We start from the raw sequence: 26,700 nt of genomic DNA on the forward strand, positions 1-26,700 counted from the left end.
TTTTCCGATATCTCTTTTCCTGTCTGTATCACTCAGTAAGGACTAATTTAGAATATTGGTGCTTTTGTGGGAATACCTGTAATTGACTTTGGACACGAATATATCTTAAAATAAAAATAAAGAACCGAAGAGCAATGCAGCCTTTTAAATTGAATAACTATTTTGTAAAATCATCCATCATGATGTGATTAACCCTAGGATTGAGGGTGCAAGGGGCAAGGAAGAAGTATACCTCACGGTTTCTCAGCACGAAGACTGCATCTGTTCATCTGAGCCAGTATATTGTAAAGTAGCATAACCTACTGCCCTCTCTTTTTCTGTTTCAGCTCTCCCGTTGTGGTTGTGACTGTGATGAAATAAAATACTTAATGCTTTACCTTCTTAGGAACAAGCTTTTAAATAAAAAAAAAAAAAGAAAAAAAGTGCATTGCCTTCACGGCAGTAAACAGTGTCCACACTAGGGGTTGTAGTAGCACAACTATATCAGAAAGAAGTCACGCCCTAACCTAAATAGCTGTTATCAGAAGAAAAAATTGTGGCATGTTTGATACAGTAGGTCTTCACTTTTATGATACTTTTTCTGTGAATTTAGAAGCACTGCATGGGCTGATTTATGCATTTGCTGTAGGAATCATTTTTCTGAAAATTTGAAGTCATTGTTTCCTCAGATTAGCATCACTTATTCTTTTCTGCTCTGCATTTAAAAAAAAAAAAAAAAAAAAAAGTCTACTGTTAATTGCTTCCTGTCTCTTTATAAGTCATTTTTATTTGGTTTAGAAAATCTTGCAAGCTTCAGAAAACAGTTTGTAGTCTTGGTTTATGTAATCCCAGCTAATTTGGGGATCTCTGTTAGAGTTCAGGAGTGTTTCACAACTGGTCTTCTTGTAGTAAAGCACTGGAATATGTTAAACGCGACTACAGAAAATCAGTCCTGTAAATTTTCTTTAAAAATTTTCTTTTAAAATGAGGAAAACATTTTATGTAGGAATAAATCTTAGCCTTTAAGCTTAACCTACAAAAACAACAGGAGAACAACCTTTCAATACTGTATTTAAAATTCAAATGTAATTTGAAGCTGAGGATAGCAGAATTCTCTTGCATGCCTTGTAGGTGAAAGAACAAAAACCTCCAGAAATATTACACCAGAAAAACCCAAGATTTTTTACAAGCTGTGGTATGTAAGTTTCTGAGCCCAAATAAAAGATGATGGAGTCACTAATATGTGCAACCTATACATGTGGAAAGAGTTATACATAAGAAAATTTTTCTGTTGTATGACAGAACCTAAATGATGTCTCCATACACTATAGACTGAATGACAATTTTGCAGACAAATAAAAATCTGGCAAAATTGCAGTCCAAAAGCATTTTGCCAAAAGGTATTTTGGGAATGTTTATCTCATTTGTCATAAATCCATGATTTATAGTAACCTAATTTAGACATTATAAATGAAGAGATTACTGACTGTCTTCATCAAAAATAAAACAGGCCAAGAATTTGGGTATATATTCTGGAAATGCATGAAGTGTGTCCAATACAAGACAAAATACAACCTCCTGAAGACACTGCTTCCCTCAGATGTCATCTTATGAATAGATATGAGCCATGCTTCAAAAGATGAAGTTTGTCACGGGCTGGGACGTTCACAGTATCACCAGATGTTTTGAAACCCAATAGGATTGCAAGGCTTAGTACTCTGGTGAGGATGGATTAGAATTGTGTGTCAGAATTTAGAGCTGTTACAAGATTGCTCATTTTTATACTGACTCCATTAGTTAAAAGATTCTCAGAAAGTTCTTTTTTTAAAAGGAATTCTCTTGAGTTAGTAAGTGCATTCGAATGCTGTTTGGCAGGGAGGAAAAGAATGAAAATATTACAGACACCTTGAAATTCTTAAGGTTAGATTTTTTTTTTGTTTGAAAACAGTGGTCTTGAGAGTAAGAAAAACCCACAAAATTGCTATTGGACAAGAAAGCCTTAAGAAAGAATGTGTGATAACCTTCTACCGTAACTAAAAGCCTTCTCATAAATCCTTCTTTTTGTTTTTTTAATATTCCAAGTCCTAATCTCAAAATAGGTAAAGGAGAAGGGAGTAAAATGTTACTTCTTTATGGCTTGCTTACAAATTTACAGGAGAAAAATATTTTCGTAACTGGGTTTAGTAGCTCAACTCATGATTTTTCGAGTAAAAATGTTGATCTGGAACTCGACTGCATTTTACAAAGGAAGTGTCTAATTAAAGTTATGAAATATCTGCTGTTCTTGCTGTGCTATGGTGTTGCTTTCGTATGTCAACCATTCATTCCACAAGGATCACTGAGATCACCCTTCATTATACACTCTTAGTCCTGTTTTCGTGAGAAAAATACCTGAGGCTGGGAATCCCAGTAGTGGATTTGTTTTATTATTATTTTACTTTACTGGTCTGCTTCTCTGAAGCAGCTGGCCTGCTAAAAAGAGTGAGATGAGCTTTTTCAGCCCATGTTACTTATCAGAATTTTATTTCTCATAGCTGCCAATGACCCAAGTAATCTTGATCCATGCTCTATCACCTAGAATGGTGTTACCATTTTAACACATGAAATTATTTATGTACATTAAACATCATTCAAAGTAGTAAAAGCATTGCACAGCTTTTGGTTTAAGTGTGCGTATACTTAATGCTTACAGAAATGTTTTCTCAATTCTTTTTCTTCTTAGACTAGAGTAAGAGTGACTTTATCAATAGTCATTGTGTTAACAATCTGCTCTGAAGTAAAATAATGTTAAAGTCCCTGACTATCACTTTTCTATTGTCACTGTGTAGCTTTTCTTAATGCTATCTAGGAAGAGATAATCCCACATCAGTCACGTGGAAGATGTGTTTGAAAGGATAAATGAAGTTATTTTCGTCCTCTCCTGTTTCTCCACAGTGAAGGTGTAATCTTCCCATTTGTGTTTCTTATATGTACCCTGCTTTTCTGACAATTTCTTTTCAGTGAGCAAACCATCTTCTCCCCAACAACCCTCAACACCCACAGCTGCAGTCCATTTAAAAATACACCTTGTTCCCCTATGGTACAAAATCATTTTCTTATCTCTACTGGTGGCTGCTGAGATAATCTCTGTTACGGCAGCGTTGTCTGTTAAAATGTTGCAGTAGTAATCTCCAAGGGTTTGAAAGTTTTGTTCCTGAAATAGCATTGTGGTTCAAATATTTTCAAGAAAATAATGTGGTAAAATCCTTGTATAAGATATTTATTCCTTCCTGTTTTGCAAGGTATTTATCCACAGTATGCAGGGGCCATGTTGTTCTTTGAAAGTTTGCACAAGGACAGACATGTTAAAGTACTGCTTAATTTAAAAATGGTGCGTGCATGTTCATAAATATGTACTTAGCAACACAGATCTTGTCTTTCATTTTTTTTCTTGCCCCAGCTGCACATAACTAACAGTTACAAATAGAAAGTTTGCTTTCATTAGATTTAAAAATGTCTTTGAGATCATCCCACCTCCATACTATTCCCTGTTCTTTCTCTGCCTCTCTTCTTCAGCGAGCTGCAGACCCTCATCTCTGTTAATTCTTGATCATTTTGCAAGCAGAAGGTTTGCTCCTGGCTTTTGCATAGGTGATGGCTCTGGTCTTGAAGTTTTGCCCTTTATTATGTTAAAAAGGTGCCACACTACTGCCAGATGCCATTATGTTTCTTTGCACTTTAAGTGGTAACGTGGCCACAAAACTACATGCACCTGAGGACTGCAAGACTTCCACTAGATAAGGCTAGAATAATATCTGTCCAACAAATTGCAGTCTTTAATATTATCTAGATTAAATCCTTGCTTTTCTCTCTGGTGTTTGGAGGTCCATAGATTTGTGAACTGTTGGGGAAAAGGAACTCTGTGCGTTTATTGGAGATACCTCTGTGCTTCTGCTCACGTTTGTCACCTTTCACCGTCAATACATGAGTGAGTCCTCAATTTCATTCCTAACTTGAGATTTATGTTTTGGACTAAATGATTTGTGGAGATTTGGATTGTTCTGTGTTTGTAGAGAATTTACTCTAGTTTAAAGAGGTGATCTTTGTGGACTCTTTTAAGCCTTGCTCATGTATTTATTGTAATTCATTGGTACACTGTCACAGGCTTTTAATCTCAAATATACTTCCAGAAAGGAATTTTCTCCTTTAAAACCAGATTTAGTTTTCAAAACTACATTGTATTCTAAAGCAGATTTAAATAGGAAACAGCAGTAATTCACATAGGATTCAAAAGGGAGAAAAACATTGTTGGGACCTAGCGGAGGTTAACCTTGTGATGGCCCTAAGTCACGTTATGAAGTTGGATAGCTCTTCAGGTGCAATATGCTGTGTCAGATGGCCATGCCTGGGAGGTCTGAGGTTTAGGGACTGATCAGAACGTAGTTTTGCTTGATTGATATCAAGATTAGGATAGAAATGACTGCAAGTGACCCCTGCTGAATATGGGCTGCTAGTTTTCTCCAAGTAAAATACCTTGGAATCTTGCTGCAAAACGTTTGCTCTTTCTTGTAACTTAAAAAAGAGAAAAAGAAACTGTGTGAGATAATTCTGTTTTTGATTAATTTGTATATAAATAAGTAAAGAAGGCAACATTGGTTGAGATAAGTTCTAAACAATGCAGAAATTCCCTGTTGCTGTCATATAGAATGGTTAAGTGCACTTGAATTACAATACTGATGGTACCTCTTAAAAGGAGCTTAATTTTAGCCTTACTCCTATACGCTAATTTCATTGTGTTGAAAAGCTGTTTTAGTAAGTGAAACAGAACATGGGAGCTTCAGGGCCTGTAAAGTTTTACTATATATTAATTTGAAACATATTTGATTTTCTAGTTGTTGATTGCCTTTTGGTGCAAATGCTGACAACCGTAGTATTTATATTTCACTTTCTGTTACTGTGTCTTCATTCTTCTATTTCTTGGTTCTATTTTATGTCTTTTAATGTGTTAAAATGAAGGGAATGAAATAGGAAACAAAGAAAAGAAAGTACTGCAAATTTGTGGAAATATCTTTCCCTCCAAAATTACAGTGCTGCAGAATTTGTGCTATGGCATAGTTAGTGCAGAATTGATTTTTTTTTTTTAGGTTATACTGTGTGATTTCATACCTGGTACGTAAGAATACTGGCATAACAGTGAATGTCATAAATCAATTACTAGCTCATTTGGTTTTAATATATTTTTTATTTGCTAAAAGGCTTCTCAAGTTGTTTTGCATTTTAATAGAGCATGAGTTTTTACCACAGTTTAATCATTCTCATTTATTTAATATAAAAAACAGCATTTGTCTTTTCTGTCAGCTTTGCTGCTATTTAAAATTCTGTGGAAAAACATCTGCTGGTTTAGAATTTTAAGTTCCATTTTTCTGCATACAATAGAATCAGCATCAGTACGAAAAGAATTAAGCAATTATTTTAATCTTCAATTTGGCTTGTTTTCAATCAAATTACTTCATTATTTAATTTTATCACTCTGTGGAGTTAAAGAGATGTCTAGTTAATTAAAAAATACGTTTTTACAAATACATGAGTATTCATAGGTGCAGATAATTTCAGATTATTAATGGGGAGAATATATGAAGATTCATCCAGTGTTTGAGAAATTCTCCTTTATTGCCTTTTTAGTAAGATGTATTAATGTCACTGAAAGAGCATCTCCAGTGCTATCCTAAAATGCATTGTGAAAATCAGAAGACAGTTTGTAAACACCTCATGAACTAATGAATGAGAAGAGGAATGCTTAGAATTCCAACTGTTTCAAGAAACTCTAGAAAGTACTACATGCTGCAAACATAAAATAGCTCAGATACTGAAAAAAAAAATATATATGGGTATGTGTAAAAATTTTTACTGTGGTGTTATTTCATCAGTGTGTTAATTGTTGTTAAATAAAACTTCCTTCTTTCAACTGAATTGGAGAGGAATGCAGAGTGGTGTTAACGTGCTCCTCTTACTACTTACTACTGTTGTTTCTCTTGCTGAGGTTCAGGCTGCCATCTTTCAATGGCAGAGTGCCTTTATCATACTTCTAAAAGTCTAGGCAGTGCAAAACAGATCAAATAATACTTTTAAAATTATGTGCAGAAGTAATAAGATTATTAAAGTTGGGGAGTTAGGCACCAGAAGTTGCCTGCTGCAATGTTCCAAACTTAATGTAGTCTTGTTGTACGTATACGTTATGATAATTCTGTTTCTTGTTATACTGAAAATCTGTTTCAGATTTTCTTATACTCAAGATTGTCATCTGTCTCTTTTCAGTTCTGTACTCCATCTCTTGTCTCTCACGTACATTGAAAAGTTAACTATTTTGAAGAAATATTATCTGATCATGTAAAAAGCTGCATTGTAAGTGATAGGCTCTGAGGGATCAAATTAATGCTGCATGAGAAGTGGAGTTGTCACTAAAATACTTTAGTTGGTGGTTTGGTCCTGCTTCTCCCTACAGTTATGCTAAGGCCTGGATAGCAGCTACAGAACTGCTTGCAGCTTGCCAGTAGAAAAAATAAGTACTAAAAGTAACAGAAAAACTAGCCTGTATCTGACTAGTTTTGGAAAGGTTCCTAGGAGGTACAGTGAAGAAAACTCATTGATTATGGAGTTTTTCTGTGTTTTGAATTCTGATTACATTGTGATGAACTTGACTTGTGATATTTCTATACAGAGTTATGCATTTTTGAGTCTGACATTATTTGCGGGAGAGGGAAAGTTTTGTTTTTATTGATGTATGAAGAGATCTCGGGTTCAGAGGCTTTGTGTTTTTCAAGCCATTGTCTGAGTTCCTAAACTGAAGAAACATCTAGCATCAGGAACTGGGCTCTGAGTTTTCACATAATAATGCTTGGCTTCTACCAAGTTGTTTTTAATAACTGTTTCTTAAGAATTATTTAGTTAATGTATGCCTGGGTCAGACACCTCTGATTTGTGACTTGCTTGTTAGCACGTCCTCTTGGGTGACAGTAGTTTCCTCCTGTCCTTTTCTTCTGAGATTGTCTGCTAGTTCTGCTGTGGCCACTTGCAGGTTAGAATTCCTGTTCCTCTCATCACTTGCATTGTGATGACATCTAAATGCTGGTATTTAAAATACATTTGTGTGTACATACACACAAACACATGTATATGTCCCTGTATGTGTGTGGAAAGAAGCATCTGATTTGGAATGTTGTAGTTATTAATGAAAGGAGTGGAAGTAAAATTGGTCTTGAAAACCTGTGTTTGCTTCCCTGTTACTTCTTATGGAAGTCATAAGCTCCCTTTGAGTCCTTAAAGATCCTGTTAAGGATTGTTGATTGAGAATTCATTTCTTTGAATATGAATGCATATCCATGACAGCTGAAAGCTGTGGACAGATTTTAGGGTTGAGAACCGAAGGTTCAACGTCTGGCTGATAGAACATTTTCACCAGGGGTTATTCTGCTCTGAAGTTGCTTTCTTCTGTAGGTCTCTGTCAAAAGCTGAGCGAGGTCGTTTAACTTGAGTGGTGAAAAGCCCTTCTGTTTACTGAGGCTTTTCCCTGTTGGAGTGGTGGTGAAGTGTACTGATGTTCACAAATGTGGTCATTCTTCCTCAAATGTACTTAATTGATTCTTTTCAACTAATTCATATTATTGTGGGTTTTTTTTGTCTTTTTTTTGAAAGAAATTTTTAAAGCAAATCTTAATGGTGTAATGGGTTGTTACAGTCTTTGAAGGGGAAGAAGACTAACGATTTGCAAATAGTTTCACTCACTTTGTATTCAAAATTGAAATTACTGATTTAGTTTGGGAGGTATCCTATATCATACAGGTGACATTCAAATTCTAATCAAAGCATCACAGAATCACAGAATACCAAGGTTGGAAAAGACATACTTCATGAACCTTTGTTGACTGGTAAAAAGAACATCATGAAACCTATTCCTGGATGGAGAAATTGTGTTTATCTGCAACATCATAACATACTGGAAGAGATTTGAGTTAACATTTTCACAAGAGGAACAGAGACAACATTATTACAAAGATGCTTCAAGTGCAAATATTGGCACCGAATTACATTAATTTGTTCTTGTAGTTGTTTGAATGAATAATTTTAATTAACTGAAGAAGATACTAAGGCTTGTCTACATGAGAAAGCTATGACAAAATAAGTTATGGTATTGAAGTATAATAGCTATTCAGCACTGACTCCTTACATGAACAATTTTATTCTGTACTGCAAATGTCCTTTCACAATTTAGATGACTTAAAAATATGCAAGTTCTCTCTAGCTCCAACAGTGAGTTAATATTTATGTAGGGAGTTTATGTAAGATAGCTACTACCTTAAAAAACATATATTGTTATTCTGTACTACATTGCCATCATTAGAACGTTGCTACAACCAAGTATTGCATTATATTTCAAATGTATTCCTGCAGGTACTTGTATGTTATACATGGTCTCTATTCTGAGGATGTTTACAAAAATGTTTCACGTGTTGATACTATGATTAAGTTGGCATTAGTTTGTCCAGGGTTTTTCACTGCAATCAAAGGTGTTGGTCATACAACTTTCCTGCATGTGTGATAAATTAATATACGCATTACCTAGATCAGGTTTTCTTTCTTGGTTTAGTTGACATATAGAGACTTACAACATAAAGAATATGACAGCATTAATCATGACCAGTGTTTAAGATTCAGTCATAAATAACTTGTTTTATAGCAGCAAAATCACTAAAATACCTTTATTCTCTTAACCTGATATTTTAAGAGTATGACAAGAGCTTGAGTCCCCTGCATTGTTATGTATGTAATAGATAGGGTAGGTACCTAGGTAAACAAGGAGATATCCTATGTCTGGCAGCATCTAAACACGGTCACTTCTGCTTTCTGGCTTTCTGATGTAGTGAGTTACAGATGCAAATATGGAAGCATTCACATGAGAAAATAAGAAAATGGTTGTAACGTGGATCTCTTAAATATGCAAAGGCAGTAATATTGTGTATTAATACATTTTTGGTATTTGTATGATATGCATTTTGACTTTCCATGAGAATATAATGTCAAATATTTTAATTTACTTGTTTTGCAGCTTTTATATTCATATTACTTTTGTTCTAAAGCAAAAATACATGTTGATTTTCAGGAGTTTTTATCACATTAAGATTTGCTATCTTCTAATGTTTTTCCATGCATTTCTTAAATAAACTTTCTATGGTTCTACAATTTTCTAAGAAAATAGAAAAACTGGGATTTGAGCTGAATGGAAACAAGCAGCGTTTGGAACAAGCCCAGCAGGATGTGGCAGGAGCCAGAGAGGACTGCCTAAAACTGACAGAACTGCTGAGTAAATCTGAGCACCAACTGCACCTCACCAGGTACCCCTTATCCTATTACATGCTATAGTACCAATTTCATTCTGCTAATGTTTTTGCCACAGGCTTTCCCCACAGCTGATAGCTGCAGTCATTGCATGGGCAGCCCCTCAGACATATTAAAAGTGGAGACTTGAATGACTGCGTTATGAACTATAAGCAGCTAAAAATTAATTACTAGTGTGATGCAAAGGCAATGTTTAACTCCAGTGGTGAGGTATCATACTCGTACCCTTTCCAGCTCTTTTTCCTGCCTACTTTCTTGTTCCTGTGTTTGGTGGGACAAAAATACTTTAAAATGTCATTTCAGACTGTAATGTACAGCAGCATCCTTAAGCGAAGGACTTTGCAGATTAACAATGTGAAGTTTATGCAGGTGAATGACCAGGAACATATAAATGTATCTAATCATGCTAAGCTTCCTTGAAGATTAAACAATCAAAAGGTAATATTACTGTCTACACCTAGGAGAGAAACTCAAGAATGTGTAGAGGGTGTTGAAGTCACCTGTTCAGTGGTATGTGATGTTATTCATTACACGTTTCTAAAAAATAACAGAAGATTATCCTGCCAGTAAGTCATTTCAGCTTGAGTTTATTTTTTTTCCCTTTTGTCACGCACAGCATTATTGTCTTACTGTTGGAAGGTTTTGGTTGTGTATGTGTTTGGCTTTTTCTAACTCCTCCCCTCTTGTCACCTGAAAACTGAGTATCTGGATAGAAATCTGAAGACTTTTACTCAGTCCTTAATCAAAAAGTTGAGTTAATTTAAATTTTACATGGGAGGGGAAAAAACCCTCAGATTTTTGTCACTTAACAGAATGTCTGTATGTTCATCCAAGTCTTGTACTCTTTGGGTTTATGAGAATTCTGCCATTGAGTAAATGGAAATAAAATAGAGCTTCATCTAAACTATTAAATTCGATGAATCAATTTTTTATTCAGCTCCATTTCTGTGTAATTCAGAGCACGGTAGTTTAACAGATGGAAGAAAGTACCACTGTAACAGCCTGTATTTAGAGAAAAAATATGCTAGAGGTTAATGAACTTGAAAAAAGTTTTGGGTGAGTTGTTAAGATATCTAAAGTTTTGATTTAGCAGAACTTTATTAATAATGATTTGTTGTGATAGTTAACCAAATGGCTTACCACGCTCCTTTTAGCACAGGGCTGATTATATGCAATAAAACTCTGGATATCTTGGAGGAAGTCTGATAGCCAATGAATTTTTGTGAAAATACATGGCTTGTGAAAATCAGCACTATTTAGTGCTTTTACATGTGTGGCACCTCTGGGAAGGTGTAACATACAGATGACTTAGATATCTTTACAGTCTATGGTGTCAAACTCAGGAATTCTGTGAGCTGCAAATCAGTGGAGCCTGGGAGCAGTGTTTGGGGCAAGTAATGACCTATGCTGGCCCTGTTCTTACAGTCTTTAGTAGACATCTGCTTTTATCTGCTTTTTGAGACAGGCAGTGAATTAGTACAGCTTCTTTGTTTGACTGAGTGTGGCCACTCTTCTGAGATGTCCTGATCTTTGATAATTTTTTATACGTCATGTTTATATTATGTTTTCTGATTGTAAGTATACGTTTTAGGTATGGAAATGTTTCTATGCTGGCATATGATCATAAGATGTGTACATTAATGCTTGGGAAATCGAGTTACATGAAGGAAAAATATTTGAATCAAATTCTGTAATACTACTTAGGTTTTTTTTAATATTCTCTTTATCTTCTTTCCGGGAATACAGTAGGTGATGCTAATGTCACAAGTGGTGGTTGAAGGATGAGATACATATTGCTTCTGAACTATTACCCCCTGGTCCCTGCATAGCTATATTGGTAGCACAGGGTTAGAGATGTTTTCATGCTGTCTTCTGTTTTCCCCAAGTCACAGTGGAAAAGATACCCAACTCAAGTTGCATTTTTCCTCAGCCTGTACTCTCCTTCTCAGATCACCTCTAGTGGAACAAGCTTACTGTACTAGTGAAGAGTCAAGATTTACATGTCTCTAATGGCATTACAGTTCTGTGTTGTAAAGGCCAGTGTGTTTTTAATGTGTGGTACATCCATAGTTGTCATGTGGACTTGATTCACTTGCAGTCTGTCCTCCATTCTTTATTCCCTTCACCTGAAAGGGCAGTTGTGCCAGAGATAATACCCACTTGAAGGGTAGTGGTAATTGCAATCCTATGGGGCTTGTGGAATTGTTTACTGGCATTTGCCAAGGAAAACAGATTTTAAGCTCTAGAGTCCTCCCTGTGGGAGGTCGCTACAGAAATTGCACTGATTCAGTGCATCTCTTGGGTATTCTGGCCTTGGCCTCGTCTTACTGATTTCCCTGTTTTCAGGACAGAACCAGCTGGTCAACTGCAAGTCTCCTCTAAAAGCTGAACTTGAGGGAGTCCCGTACTGCTGTTATATCGTTGTGGATGATGTTTCTGTTGCCTTGCATGAACATTCTTTGTTCTGGCAAAAATTATATATAGCTGAGGAGTTACAGAAAGAATTTTTTGCTTTGTATCACTTAGTAAATTACTAATGAAGAAAGCTCTTTACTAATCCACTGATTCTAAGCTTGGATATTGTAAATAAATAGAATAATAAAATGAATACAAGAGCTTTAGATTTTAGGATACAAACATGAGACAGTAAAGATCATATGAATGGATTAAATGAGAAAGAGCATACAAACTATGTCTTAGTGAGAAAAAAAGTGCTCTGCAGAGCTGTACTCTTGTTCAGGAGTCCCACTTCTTTTCTTGCATCCCAGTTTTCAAACCCCGTTGATTGATTAACTGCTAAACAGCTTCTAAGTTAACAAAATGTACTTGTTAAAAAAATGAAGAAAGAGGTTACAATTAGCTATTCTAAACCATTGCACAGAGTTTAAATTTGCCTTTTCCTGTCACCTTTGTTTCTGGAGCAATATGTTGCTTAGAAATCTTTGCTATTAACATGCCTTCCTACTATTGAATCTAGTTAGTAATTCTAACATGTATGTTTTCAAATAACTGGGAAAATATGGAACCTTTGAATGCAGTTTCAGTTGTCAGTTGTAATTTTGTAGATGTCACCGTGTTACGAATCTGACCATACTTGCATAACTTTTCTGTAGTTTTGTTAACCCTACTTTTGACTTTTGTATTTACTTACAGTAGTTTCCTTAGTAGAAAAATCTTCTGAATTTACTTCTGAAGCCAATTTTAAGTTCTTACTTTGACATGGTTGGGTCTTGCTGATTAAGCTTATCTGAATCTGTTCCTCAAGGCGTATAAAACATACAGATCTATTGTTCTTGGCTCATGAGAGAGTGATTGTTAAAAATCATGTTGGTATGCTAGTGGAAAAGATCACATGAAAGATGCAAGACCCTAACAGCTTGCAAAGATTTTAGCATGTCATCTAATTTAATAAAAACTTTCACTATTCCAGTGTAATGCAATCCTCATTAAAAAGCCTTTCTTCTTTTTGTTACAAAACAAGTCAGAATTTATTACTTGCTTTGGTTTGTCAGATGTAGTTCTTCTTTTCATATGCCAGAACAGTTAAATCTTAAGAGTTGGAGGAATCACAGAATTTCAAAATTGAACTTTTTCGGTGTCATCATGTGTTTTCTCAGACATGGACATAGGTAGAGGGCTCAAGATACACTTGGATGTAATGCCATCTAAAATTGAACGGGAGATGTGATTGAATAGAATTGGAGCAGATTTTTTATTTATTATTTACTATCATTGTTTGCATATAGAAAATGTTACAAATGGTACTGAATGGCTTCTAGGTGAAGAAAAGTTTCTTACTCAGATAACTGAGCTTCTCTGTTCAGTTAAATGTGATGTGTCAGGGTAAATGAATGCCTGTGCCACTTCCTTGAACAATAAAGGTGGACAAGGGGATGTTGTTTTTTTTTCTTTTCAGTTATGTGATATTTCTTTTCTCCCTCATTTTCACAAATCAGATGTTATCTAGAAAGTAGTGAATCAGAGACTGTGGTATTCGGGACTGCAGTGGATTTCAGTAGTGCCTTCCTACTATGCGCAGATCTGCCTAGCAGCCTTTTGTTAATTTCAGCAACACCATTAACTCTAATTGTAGTGCATGTATAATAAATAAAGCACATAAATCTATCATTCCACATCCAGGTTCCTGTGGCATTATCTAGCCACAACTTTGCTGTTCTGCTTTGTGATGTCACCAGCATTCCTTATTAGAATTGATGGAATTGATGTGTACCTGCGCATCAGATTTCCCATTTAATCTATACTATTAAATTCTAAAATAGAAATTAACTTCTTGATTTGTAGGATTTAGTTCTACATAGTCAGCAAGGTACTTGCACAATGCCTGATATTATCTGTTGTGTTTGGGTGTTTGTTGTTGTTTCAGTTTTTTCTCTAGGAGACGGTAGTTAGCAGCACACTTTCTCCAACAGTTTTAGCACATCACAAAGAGTCCATTGACTCTGCTGGAAAGAAGATAACAGTCAAAGAAATGTTGTTGCTAATATTAAACGACTGAGATTCTGTTTTACGTTCCCAGAGTGGCTGACTGACGAAAGGATCAATAGCACTTATACTGGGGAGGAGGGAAAGGGGAAAAGCAGAAATGAAGTGTAAGCAGTGATTGATTTCAATTTTATTTTTTTTTTTACATTTGCTAATTTCACAGAAAACCATTATTTTAAGATGCAGGGGGGAGTGATAACACGAAACAACTCCGGTAACTAATAAACTTTTTAGATCTTGCTTCGTATGTTTACTTTTCATTAAATTTAGGGACGGTTGCAACTGTGTTGTTGTGATTCAGTCAACATTTATTTCTATCTGTTTTTCATATACAAAGGCATTGGGATGCCAGAAAATAAACTGTTAACGGAGAATTAACTTCTTTGGCATGCTTTCATACTTGTCTTCCAAATTAAAGAAAATGAAATGGGCAGAAGCAGAGTGTAGATTACCTCCTTTTTGTCAAAAATGGTGGGAATTTGAAAATTAATAATAAAAAAGGGAACAGATGCAGTAACATGCCAGAGGGAGATTAATGTGGAGAGTAAAATCTGTGAGCAACAAAACTGAAGCAAACTGAATCAGTGGGAGGTGGTTGTACAATCAAAATCAGGATAAAAGAGAAATTACAAACAACCCTGCACTTGTCAAAGTAGTAGTAATGAAATCCTGACTCTGCCAGCAGCGAGAACCTGTGTTAGCACTTTGGGGTAAGGCCGGGAGCCGGGTGCCAGGTAGGAGGGCAGCGCGAGGCTGCTGGGCAGCAGCCATCGCGTGTGGAACAGATGGCAGGGAAAGCTGGCCGGGGAGGGGCTCCTTAGCAGAACTAATCAGACAGTAACAGATAGGGCAGCTGGGAGGACTGACCACCGAGAGGCAAGCGGCGGGGTAGCCGCAGCCTTCCGCGATGTGTGCAGTGGTGTGCCCGTTGGTCCGAGATAAGACCTTGCAATGTCTTTCTAGGCAGAAGCTGCACAAACTTCGGGGCGAACAGAGCGCCTGGCCGCCGCTCGCGCTGATGGGAGACATGAGCTGGCTGCCTGGCCTTGTGCAGCCTCCTGAGCCTCCGGCCCAGCCCCGCGAGGTGCATCTGGCTGCCCGTGCCCTGCACAAGTGTTGTTTGCTCTCCCCCTGTCCCACAATATAAGGATGTGTGGGGTTGCATTTTGTTGTGGTGGCACGTTAAATATAGTACTTGGAGATTTGTAGAAATGCAGAAGCATTTGGACTTGGGGACTGATCCAGCAAAATGATGAGAAAACTCTGCTTCTTGTTGAAATGGGAAAGAGCTGTAGGTCAGCAGCTTCCCACAGGGCTGGGCCCCATTGATCGGTGAGAAGAATCTTCTGATATTTTGTTTTTGCTTGGAGGGGGGCACTTGCTTCTTTGTAAACGAGAGCTTGTGAAAAGTGAATTAGGGTCTGAACCTTCTGATCTTGAGCGACATGAAAAATTTTATTCACATAAGAAATAAAAATCAGTAGGATTTCTTGTGCAATGAGAGGTGGTCACGTGAGGGATGATTAGTGGGTCATACCCTAAGTCGATGACTGTCAGCTTGAAAGAGAAATGAAAACAAGATTTTATCAAGGAAGAGGGAAATAACATCTCAAAGTGTAGCGAAGGGAACCTGACTTATTACTGTCCAGTTGTATTTGATCACAGTGTGGGATACTTTTTTAGATAATTAAAAAGGGAACGTACATCTCCTGTGTCTGTTTTTGAACTTGTGTATCTCTCTTTTGCAGAAGGTTTATAGCTTGGTTCAATTATTCGTTTTGAGCAGGGAAAGGAGGTACATTACACAGATTTGAAATAGGTGGTATAACATAGCCATATGCTATTTATGCAGCAGTTTTTTGCAATAAATCTAATTTAGTACTGTCAGAAAAAATTAGACTTATTTGGTATAGCAGCACATTAGGAAATGATTGTGGTAGCTTTGAAAGTTGTCATTCACTCTACTTTACTTGCAATATAATCTTGGAAGGCTTTTTTTTCCTTCCTTCTTCCCTGAGTAGCTCCATGAAAATGTCTCAGTCTGTTGTGCTGCAGTTGTAGAAAGTGCAAATATTTCCCCAGCTGAAAAGAAGGTCTTGCTTTCAGGTAATTGAAGGAGAAAGACAGAATAACCTCTATTGTTAGCAATTATCTGAATGTATAGGCAGAAAAATCAATGATGTGGGGGATATAGATAGATTCTCCCTTTCCTATAGGTTTTCATAGTGCAGCTGAAATTGTTTATCTCATTATACAGCATGTAGATAAATTAGCTGCTCTGCGTTATTATAGAAGGTAAAATATTTTACCTGCCATGGTAAGACCATATGCTGCTTTACGAAGACTGATACTGAGTGATTTGAAATAAATCGGCTCTGTCGTGTTCTGGCAATGCCTTTTGGAAATTTTGAAGCTTGTGAACGTTATGTCAAGATTATACACATTTAAATATCTTTCTATTTAATCATTAAAACATTTAAGATTATTGTACCAACTTTGAAAGGACACTGATGAAGTTTAAAAGAGGAAGAAGAAAGATAAGTGAACAAATAAATCCAAAATCATCTGTGAATTTTGAACACTGAAGTCTTTATAATAATTACCTTTTTTCATTTGTAAAGTATGCAGACGTGGTTTACAACTTAATTTATAGCCTTACAATACAAGTTTCTCAAGAAAAACAAAATGATATGCTTTCAGATTTCAATCTTAGGTTTATGCAAATTTTTCTCCATGGCATTTAAACTGCAAGCGGTCACATCAAATTTCTCTAATGATTTCATCTTTTATACAGTGCGTCAGGTTGCTGAGGCAGCCAAAATGCTGCTGCGTGGAGCGGGTGTTTCGGGAGCGACAGGACTTAGAGTGCTTGGGAGTGAGCAGTGAATTCAGATGAAATGTAGAAGAGACTGCTGCAGAAAACAAACATCTTTGGAAGGTCTTTGTTTTGAGCAGCTATTATTCAGCACTAACAGTAATAAGTTTGTGTGTGTACCAAATATTTACTTCAATTTCATTCAAATTATGTTTTCTATTTGTGTGACTAATGACAACAGGATAATGATTTATTATGGTTTAAAAAAAAAATCTTTCAGACACTTGTATTCAAGGCTGCTGGATTTTTGGCTGAATTCTCTACTGGAGAAATGTTTCTAATTTTTATCCTTCTTGACTAGTCTTGGACTTTTCTCTCAAGTCTATCCAAAATTTCAATTTTGCAATAAATTGAAATGCACTTTTTCTATCAGCATTTGGTAATTATGAACTTAACTTTAAAAGCTGCCTTGTGCTTTTAAAAGCACACTGGTAGTCATTTGCTTTGTGCTGTCACGGTGACAGTTTTTCTTTCCTTATGCAAGATTCTGCTCCTGAGATTCTCGCCTAAGAAAATATTTCAACAGAGAAACCAAAAGGTCCTTAATTAGAGACTTGATGCAACTTGACATTTAAGAGCATCAACCTGAAGGTTGTCATCTCTGTGGAAGGTAGCTGGTGGATGGAGGGAGGCAGGCAGGCAAATTACCTGAGCATGCCAGCATTGGCTGCTCCGCTGCTCTTGCCACCCCCGCGCTTTGTGCCCTGGTGCCGCTGACTGGCCGAGGGGAAATGTGAGCTGGGAGAAGCCTGTCCTGAGCGAGCAGATGAGTGCTGCTTCTGCCGTCGGCTGCTCGACAGAGCTGACCTCCTTTCCCTGTCTGTGCTGGCAGCCTGGCGAGTTTAGTAGCATGCTGCCATTGGTTGCCCCTGTGGTATCCTGGTGATTCAAGTATCAAACTCTGCTTTTGCGGAAACAGGAGCAACTGTTCTTGATTAGCTGATCCTTGTTGTTCAGATGCCTTCTCCAGGGCTCAAAATAAGGATTAAATGTTTCTTTGTCATTAGATGGAACAATGCTGTGTATTCTGTTTGTCCCAAAGTTCCTCTTCCATTTCCAGTGCTTTTGTTGACCTGCATGTAGTTTCCTGAGGAAAAAGATCATGACATCAGAAAGCATTTACTTGGGACTGATCCCCGTATAAGGCATGTATTAATGTTATTATTGAGCTAAACTTACATAGTACTTGTCAATGCAATTTTTATTAGAGTCAAATTCAGACCTAACATAAGTGTAACTGCATTTCTGCTAATGAGATTGGATTAGCTCTTGGATTTGCTCCCAGAAAGCTTTACTTTAAATTCTTTTTTTTTTTTTTTTTTTTTTTTTTTTAACAGAGTAATAAAGTGGTTGTTTCATTATAATTTCTTATAAAACTTAAATATGTATTTATATTTTTTCGCACTAAATTTAATCTTGGTGAAATAATTCTTCCCTCCCTCCCCCTTTTTTAAGGGTGCCCAAGATGCAGGCAGTTAAATTGAAAGTTATTTCTTATTTTAGAAGAGACTGTCGAGGAGGTTAGTTAATAATTCAGGAGTTTGTTGCTATCAGAACCTATTCCTGAAAAGAAATACAGGCGCAGGAGTTGCTAAAAGTGTATCCTCTTGACAATATGAAATTAATCTCAGCTTCAACAAAGAATCTTTACAATTCATCCTAATTTGTAAGGCAGTATTTTAACCAAGATGTACACGTGTGTTTACAAGGCTTGCAAGCAGGAAAAAATATTGAGATTTTTTTTCTCCTTAAACAGTGTTTCATTTTAAACATCTGTAGGCAAGTTTGGAAACTCATAAACTTACTTGGCTGTTCCTATTTTATCTTTGCATTTTCAGTCAATCTCTTTGTTGCACAGTGTTAAAATGAATCAAAGCCTGTCATTTATTATTTTTATTGTCATATTTTTTCCTTTTTCACTTCTTTATATAGCTTTGCAAGTTCTTCTTCTCAGGGATTATGCCAGTCTTTGCAAGGAGGTATATGTACACGAAGAAAACCATATTAGCTGTTGTGTTAATAAATGACTAAAGTATCTTATTTTACTTCTGTATTATTTCTCTTCAAACTGATCTTCATAAATTGAGCACTGCAAAGAACTTCATCTTCTGCTGGTTAGCAGAAGTGGATTTAAATCCACACCGACAGTTCATTTGACAATGACCTTGAGGGGCTTTGCTTCTTGAAGAAGAAAGCAGAAGCTTGCGGTAAACAAAGTTCACTTCTGACAGATGGATTGAATGACAGAAAGGTTGCGAGTGCCAGAATAGCCCTGGCAGAGGAGGAAATGTTCAGTGGAATCCAACAGGAGAGGAGGTGTGAACAGGTGCAGGGTTGCTGACGGAAGGGGAACCAGATGGAAGGAGCCAGAGCCAGTTTATTTAAAGGAAAAGGCAGAAAACACTGAAAGGCTGTGCGATCAGTGGCTAAAAGTGTGCATGGAAGAAGGTAAAAATTCACAAAGCAAAACTGCACAGTGGGATATCTAGCACTTAACATAACGGTAGTAATTTGTGAGTTCAGTTTTAAAGTTGCTATTGAAACATGTTTCTCCTTAAATCTTGACAGCATAAAGAAGAGATTAATAACCTGACTGAAAAAGAAAGCAATCAACCAACCCTTGACTAGTATACTACTTGTCCATTATTTCTAATATTAATGTGCAGACAGTGTTTCAATCTGGATGATACCAGAATTATGCCGCAGCTAACCAAACCAGTGAAGGACCCATAAGGCTGGATTTTTGTTTTTTGACTCACCTGGCTGTATCTAGTTCCTGTGATATGTGGGTATATAACCATGTCTTTTATTGGTATATTTCTGTAACACCTAGGCAAATCAACATCAAGTAGAATGTAACATTAGCATAGTATTTGCTTGGTTTTGCTTTTTGGTCACAGCATTGTCAGATTGTTGGAGTATGTGATATTTTGCTGTTGAATGGGGGAGAAGTGTAGCTTACCCTACATTAAATATCTTCACAATAAATTTTCTCTTTCAGATCGTCTTCAAGAAGAACTAATTGTTGTGTGAAGTTCTGCTTCTTCCCAGGCTGTTTGTGTGAGGCTTGATCCTTGGGAGGCAGAGAGTAATGTTCCTCAGTTCTTAACTTCATCAATAGTCGGGGAGAGTTAACAGCTTCAGAGCATCAGACCTGTGGCTAATATGGTAGCTTGACTGGAAGTTGTGTGTCTGCCCAAACAGAATGTCTGAAAAATTTGAGGTGGCTGTTCAGCAGGCATTCAGAGTGCATCTGTGATCTACTGGATCATTCAACTGTGCTGATCTGATGCGGATCAGGTGTGGCCACACAGTCACTTTTCTTTTGAATTAGCCAGAGCATGCAATGCGCTGTTTATGCTGACTTTATGCCAGCTGCAGGGGGACAGATGATACCTGATTCAGCACAAAGCTTGCTGGTATAAAATTAGTGTACCAAAATCATTGGATTTTTTTTTTTTTTAAAAACAAATTCAAATTGACAGACTGCGTTCATAGCAAATCAGATCTCTGCGTCATTTAGCTGCATCATTTTTTGTTTCAACAGTAGGAGCTTGAAGTCTGGGTATACTGTATCAACAAGCTGAGCTTTGGAGTACAGATTTACAATGGTTCTGATGTGGTTTAAATCTGTGCTGCTAGTGAAAAAGCAATTCCACAGAGGGGTAACATGTGGCTCTGCCTGGCTACATACCCACACATCTCCAGGCCCTTGCTTAGGTTAATACTGGTGTCCACATGATCAGAGAGTTCAGGGAGCCGATTCTTTTGAAAAACAATCACTTGCTCCTGGTGAATTTGTATGAATGCTGATTGTCAGAGGACAGAAAGAATGCACCTTAAACTGACAGCGTTGCCTTAGATTGGCTTAAAACTGTTACGAAATCACATCATAAGAGACTGCTGGTACCAAATTCGGGAACAGCAATAAGTCAAAAAAATTGCTCCTTCATTTTAAACATAGAGAAAATAATTTATGTAACTGTGTGTATGAAGTAAATGCCTGCAAAAATCTTCTATGTGAAGCAAACATTTCAACATTAAGCCATCTGTGAAAGTGCTTGTGGAACAAAGAGCAAAGGAGGAAAGAATATTTTGTGGAAAAGGGCACAGTACTGTGAAGTGCTTAGTGCCACGCGCTGGCTTGACAGAAACCACTTCTTCTCATGTAGTATCTTCATGTGCAACTTCTATGCTGTACTTAATTGCATGTTTCTGTGTGGTCTTATCAGCCAAGTAGTTCACAGTCTGATAATAATAGCATTTACAGCTTGGGTGTTTACATGCAAGGTGCGTGTCTTGCAGGCAAGGTTTATGGATGTGCCAGAAAAAGAAACTTACTTTTTTTTCCTTTCCTAATAGTGAAAGAGAGGGCAGTTAGCGTTAAGCTGTGCCTTGGCATATGCTGAAATACCCAAGCTTAAAAGGAATTATAGTCTACATTGAGAAACTGGCAGTTTTCAGTACATATCTTCTGAAGGAAAAGCACTAAAGTAATAGAACAGTGTTAGAGATTACTTATTTGAAAATTATTTATTTTATGCTGGTTTTAACATTAGTGAGAAATCCAGTCTTTTCATTTTGTTAATAGAGCAAGTACCCAGCAATAGTTACAGCACCAGTAGTGCATATGCTGAAGTTAATGGTTTTAAAGCTTCTTCATACTGTATAAGCCTTTATAGGAAGAATACTCTGTGTCTCTCAGTTCATATTCCCTTAAAACTTTCCATTTTTTACTCGCTCATCATCACAGTTAATGGCAAGTTTTGAAGTAGTTTTCAAGCATAGTAAGTAATCAAAAATAGAGAGGTCATTTTCATTAGCAGTCACTGATTAATAATATATTCTGATGCCTCTGGCTGGATTTAAAGATCAAAATGAAAGCCTGGACTTAATTTTTTTTCTGTAAAACTTCTAATACTATACACTACATAAAGTACAAACATCTTTAGGAGTTGTAAGCGCTTCCCAGCTGTTGTAAATATACTTCAAGTAGAGGAAACTGGGAAAAAAAGTTTCAGTGGAAACAAGGAAGGCATATGCACTAAATTTCCATCTCAGCAAAATTGAAATTCTCAGAATAAGCAGAATGTTGTGTAACAAGATTGAAATTATTTGAATTTTGGAAGAGGGGATGGATTTGTGTAACCTATTTTATTATTTGCATTATGGGAAAAGTAGTTGTAAGCAAGTTTATCAAACGTTTATATCTAGTCTCTTGAGAACATTGGAAATATAAACAGAGCTCTGTCTTTCTTGCTTTCTCCCCCAGAAATGTTCCTTACAGTTGAGGTGTTTCTGTGAAGTGACAGTACCCGGGGAGAGTTGTCTTTTCTGGTTGCTTGTCTCAGATAGGATAGTAAAAGGTCTTGTTTCATTCATAAACCTACTTTTAAGATCTTTCTATTCTAAAATTATTTCCATACTATCTTCTTCTCTTGCAGGTCTGTATTTGAAAAGTTTAATCAATTTGTATGTTTAATTTCATATCACATTTAAGCCCTTATCTTAAGGCATAACTTTTGTAATTGCTTTCAGTAGCATCTTTTTCATGTAGTTATAAGAAGAAAACTCTGATACTTCATTGTTTTTCAAAGCTTCCTGTGCCTACCAATGAATGTTAAGTAGACATCTTTCATTATAAAAACAAAAATTTCCTAAGCTTCACTTCTCACAAGTAAGACTATTTGCATTCTTAAAAATCAAGCATTCCTCCACTTTTACTGAAGTATTAACTGAATCTCTGCAAAATGTGACCATACAAATGTTGCTTGTACTGAAGCTCACCAAACGCAGTGTGCCGGCTGGGGCAGATTCCAGAACCTTGAGCTTTCCACTGAGAAGACCTGGCAGCCAGCTCCAGAATCAGCATCCGGTCAGCTCCCAGAAACAGACAGAAAGAGCAGCTCAGTGGGTAATTCCCACAATGGGATACAGGAAGGGCAATTTTTCAGCTTCTTGGAGGGATTTGAGAAAGTGACCTGATCATGATGCTTTCAGAAGTTGTTTCTACATAATTCTTCCACTTGCATGCATGCATGCATACATTTTTTTTCTTCATTTATTTTTGGATATTAGAAACATTCATGTCATGCCTCTCCTTCTGCCCTGTAAAAGAACTGAGTGCCATAAAAACATAGTGTGGTGAGTTTACACAAGCAGGGAAAAACCAATACATTTATTTAAAAAAAAGTTGGGGAGAGGGGGATTAAATACAAAATTTACATTGTTTTGCAAGAGGAGAACATGAAACACTGCCCAGCTATGTCCTCAGTCATAACAGTCCTCATTATTAACAGGGATCAATTGGATGATTAATATTATAAGCCTTATGAAAGAAGATAACCAGAACTAAACAAAAGGTTCCTCGAAGCTTGACTTAAGAGAAAGGGAGGTATCTTCAGATTCTAAATCTTACTATTACCTGACCCTAACATATGAGCATGTTACATAGTTATCTGTTAGTTTTTAAGATGTGGTAATAAATAATTTTGAATCATGACTACACTTAAAACGAACATTTACTTCCTTATCTGCAGAATTTGGAATCTTACTGTCTTGTATTTCCTTACCTTAAGTATTTGGAACACTAAAACTTCAGATAACGAGTTTATAAAGTTATGCTCTCCATTGTAAATAACCTAATAGGATACTGCAGTGATGTTCAACTGGGTGGCAGGTCTAAAAGCAGTTTTCAAAGTTGTTTTGCGTTACTAGAAAAAATGATTTAAGACTATACTTAGGAAGAAAGACTTCTTGGTACTTTTCAATTTCTCTTAGTGTTTTAGAAGCAACTGCTAAGGTTTCTCTGCTCATCAAAAAAAAAAAAAAAGCAAAAAAACAAATCCTTATCCTTCTGTGTATGACATAAAGATACATGTGGAGCACAGAGAGAAGAAATTTGTAAAGTGTTGAGAAGCAAACTATTATTTTATTTTATACACATTCTTCTATGACCTTTATTAGTATTTGAGTGCTTTCTGTTATAATAGTAGGAACTGTATTTTTCTAATATTTCACATAATAGGAAATACACATAGACACTGTAACCTCTTCTTCCAGATTTTATTTTTGTTTTCTTTTACTGTGTATGTTGCTATGTAGCTTGAAAGAAGAGCAAGCTTGTGCTCTGATTTTCCATCCTTCTCTTGATACCTGTAGCTGAAATAACATGAGCAGCCTGTAAGAAGATGGTTCAGAAAGCTGCTTGTTATGCTTGTTAGGGCAGTCTGTTAGACCTGTGTCATGGAAACCTTGCAAAATAGACTGTATAAAAAACTTCTGGACCTTTGTATCCTGAGGTATTGGCTGAAATCCTTGAAGTTCCTAATACACATAGATTTTTCAAGTCCTGTTATTAGAAGTATTTGAATTGATTTTAGTGCCTGTGGGCCAAATTTTGTAAAGATACTAGAAATTCAGTGCTTAAGTACCCTCTCAAAACTATTCTTCCATTTGGTAAATGGGTAGCACAAGCTTGTATGTGTTCTCAAAAACTCTTGGCAAGCTAAGGGAGACCTCAGTTATGTGCTGCCCATCTTACGACAGCATTTGCTATGCAGTAGTTCACAGTGTTGGCCTTCTTGACTGCCTGTTACCTGGGAATGGGCCCATGTTTGACTGGGCATGTGGAAGAAGTGCTAGGCTCCACAGGGCCTTTTGCTGCCTACGTGGGAGTGTTCGTGCAGAGTCTGGGAGTGGGCTGTTACTGAGAGCAGCATTCCTGGTTGTTCAGGTATCACAAGCATTTGGAACAACAGTGCAATACTGCCAGCTGCTCTTTAATGATTTATGAACTCCAGTTTAAAATAAGTATGTCTAAAAGCCTACAAGATTTTGTAATTAAATATTTAATTAACAAGAAATGAAGATGTCAGAAATGAGATTATTATAGCCTCTGATGTGCTGCAGAACTTGCATAGTTGTTAGAGTATTTTAATTTGTTCAATTAAGTTTGTAGTCCTTACTAATGCATCCATTAGCTTTTTACAAAATGCCGTATAGTGATCTCATGGAAAAATCAAACAGTCAGCAGAGGGTACGTGGTTGTTTCAACATCATAGTTGCTTTGTGAGGAGGCTTACTGGCAACTTCCAGAGTCAAAGGCCTAATTCTGTGCTGTGATTCATCTTGTGTTTCCTCTTTTTGTATTTTTACTCTTGGCAAAACAGAAGTTGTACGGACTTACTTACTACTAAACTGCACTGTGACATTCAAAGTTGTATCAATCTAAGTTTTGTTCTTTTGTAGGCAAAAATCTGTTTATTTATTAATTTATTGTCAAATGTCTCTATGTATTTATGTCACTAGTATTTAAATTCTTTTTTCTTTCCCTTTACTTGGATAAAAGTAGTCTTCTGTTGAAAACTGGACCTGTGAACTAGTTTTCATTTACTAATAATGGGGAAGGGGTTTGTTTCTTTGCTTGATTACTAAATTTGGTGACTCAAGTTGAGCCAATGTGCTTTACACATTAGCTTTGATGTCAAAGTGAATTTTCACTTAGTTTTCAGCGAAGATTTTTTATGTCTTGCAAATGATGGCAGTTCTGTTCTTCATCTTCCTGTTCTATGAGCTGCAGCTCATTGTGGCCTTAGTTTCACCAAGAATTATTTAGAAAACAAGAATTATTTAGAAAGAAGTTAACTAAGTGGGCTGTCCTTGACAGCAGTAACTCAGGCTCAGAGCAGCAGGTGCTCCAAGAAAATCACTATGGAAAACTTGTACTTGAGAGCAGAGGTCAAGGAGAACTTAAGTTTATCTCCTTGCTTCTGACTATATGGCACAAAAATGAAAATCACCATGAGTTTAATACTTCTGCTTTAGTGAAATTGGCCCATGTGATGGCCAAATCCGCAACTATAGGCTTTTACAGGATGTTTCAGGATAGACACTGTTAAAGAACTTTAATTTTTGCTACTTCCTGTTTTCAGTGTTTTCATTCTGTTGGAGAACAGGCTGCAGCTCATCCATTCTATATCGTTTTCATTAGTAACTATTTTTGATGCTTTAAAAAATTCTGGTACAATTAATCTTAAGCCATCATTTCAGATTCTAATCTTACTTGCATTGTCAATATTGGACCGTGCTTCCCTTGCATTTCGCTGTCTGTTTTCCTTTAGTCAACATGAGAAAAGTTGAAGCTATTGCTATAGAGAACTTACAGTGCTCAAGGAGCGTAACTTTCTCTTGTCTAGCTACAGTTGAAAGGTTTTTTGTTTTGTTTTTTTTTTTCTTAAACCAAGCTCACTTTCTTTCACGTTTCAGAGTAATTGCAACTAAGTAGCCATTGTTAAACCTTTTAAGATTGTTGCCTTCCTGTTCTGCTGGTTGTGGCAGGAATGCTGCCAATAGTTCTAAAATTTCTTGGGTCTTTTTATACATGTTTTATGCACACTTTTTTTTTTTTTTAATATACTGGGGACATTTTCTGTGAGAGGACAGAGAGACTGAAATCAGGGGGCAAGGGAGGGTGTCAGATCTCTGTGTGAGTGATTCACCACTCGGTTCAGACAACTTTGTCTCCAAGCAGTTTTTCCATTCCTCAGCAGCTCTAAGCACCTCAGGTCTTGTTCTTGTAGCACTGGATAGGTCACAGTTCCCAAAATATTGAGACTAGTCAGCTACAATTCGGCTTAAAGACTTACCTGTGTCTTCTTACTCTTTTAGTCTGTTTTGTTATGCATTACATAAAGTCACCAATTTTCACCCACTCCTGTACACTTCAGATATATGGAACTCGTCATGAATCCACTGTTTCCAAGGTCCTGTTTGTTTGCATTTACAGTAGGTAGCCTAAATGCGTTGCTTTTTTGGGTGAATCCCCTTAGCGAGGATGTTCTCCATTTATTTTGAACTCTCCAATAGCATGAGTTCTTGTTGGACAGGAGGGACCCCATCAATGAGAAATGGACCTGTACAGGTCTACCTTGGTAGCTTGAGCTCTCAAAGCATGGAACCAGTCAGCTAGC

At 36.7% G+C, this 26,700-nt stretch overlaps 1 protein-coding gene across 3 annotated transcripts in view; it reads left to right on the forward strand.

The window, feature by feature from the left end:
• SDCCAG8 (SHH signaling and ciliogenesis regulator SDCCAG8) overlaps positions 1-26,700 on the forward strand; it is a 100,217-nt gene that overhangs the window by 27,912 nt on the left and 45,605 nt on the right. For all 3 annotated transcript variants that reach the window (XM_042811559.1, XM_042811569.1, XM_042811578.1), the window contains one exon: positions 9,205-9,347. In XM_042811559.1, coding sequence (XP_042667493.1) covers positions 9,205-9,347 — 143 coding nt within the window. The remainder of the gene's footprint in view (positions 1-9,204; positions 9,348-26,700) is intronic.

The sequence above is a fragment of the Centrocercus urophasianus genome, unplaced genomic scaffold, assembly GCF_019232065.1.
Source record: "Centrocercus urophasianus isolate 14NV4802_14NV808 unplaced genomic scaffold, USGS_Curo_1.0 seq_10, whole genome shotgun sequence".
Lineage (NCBI taxonomy): Eukaryota > Metazoa > Chordata > Aves > Galliformes > Phasianidae > Centrocercus > Centrocercus urophasianus.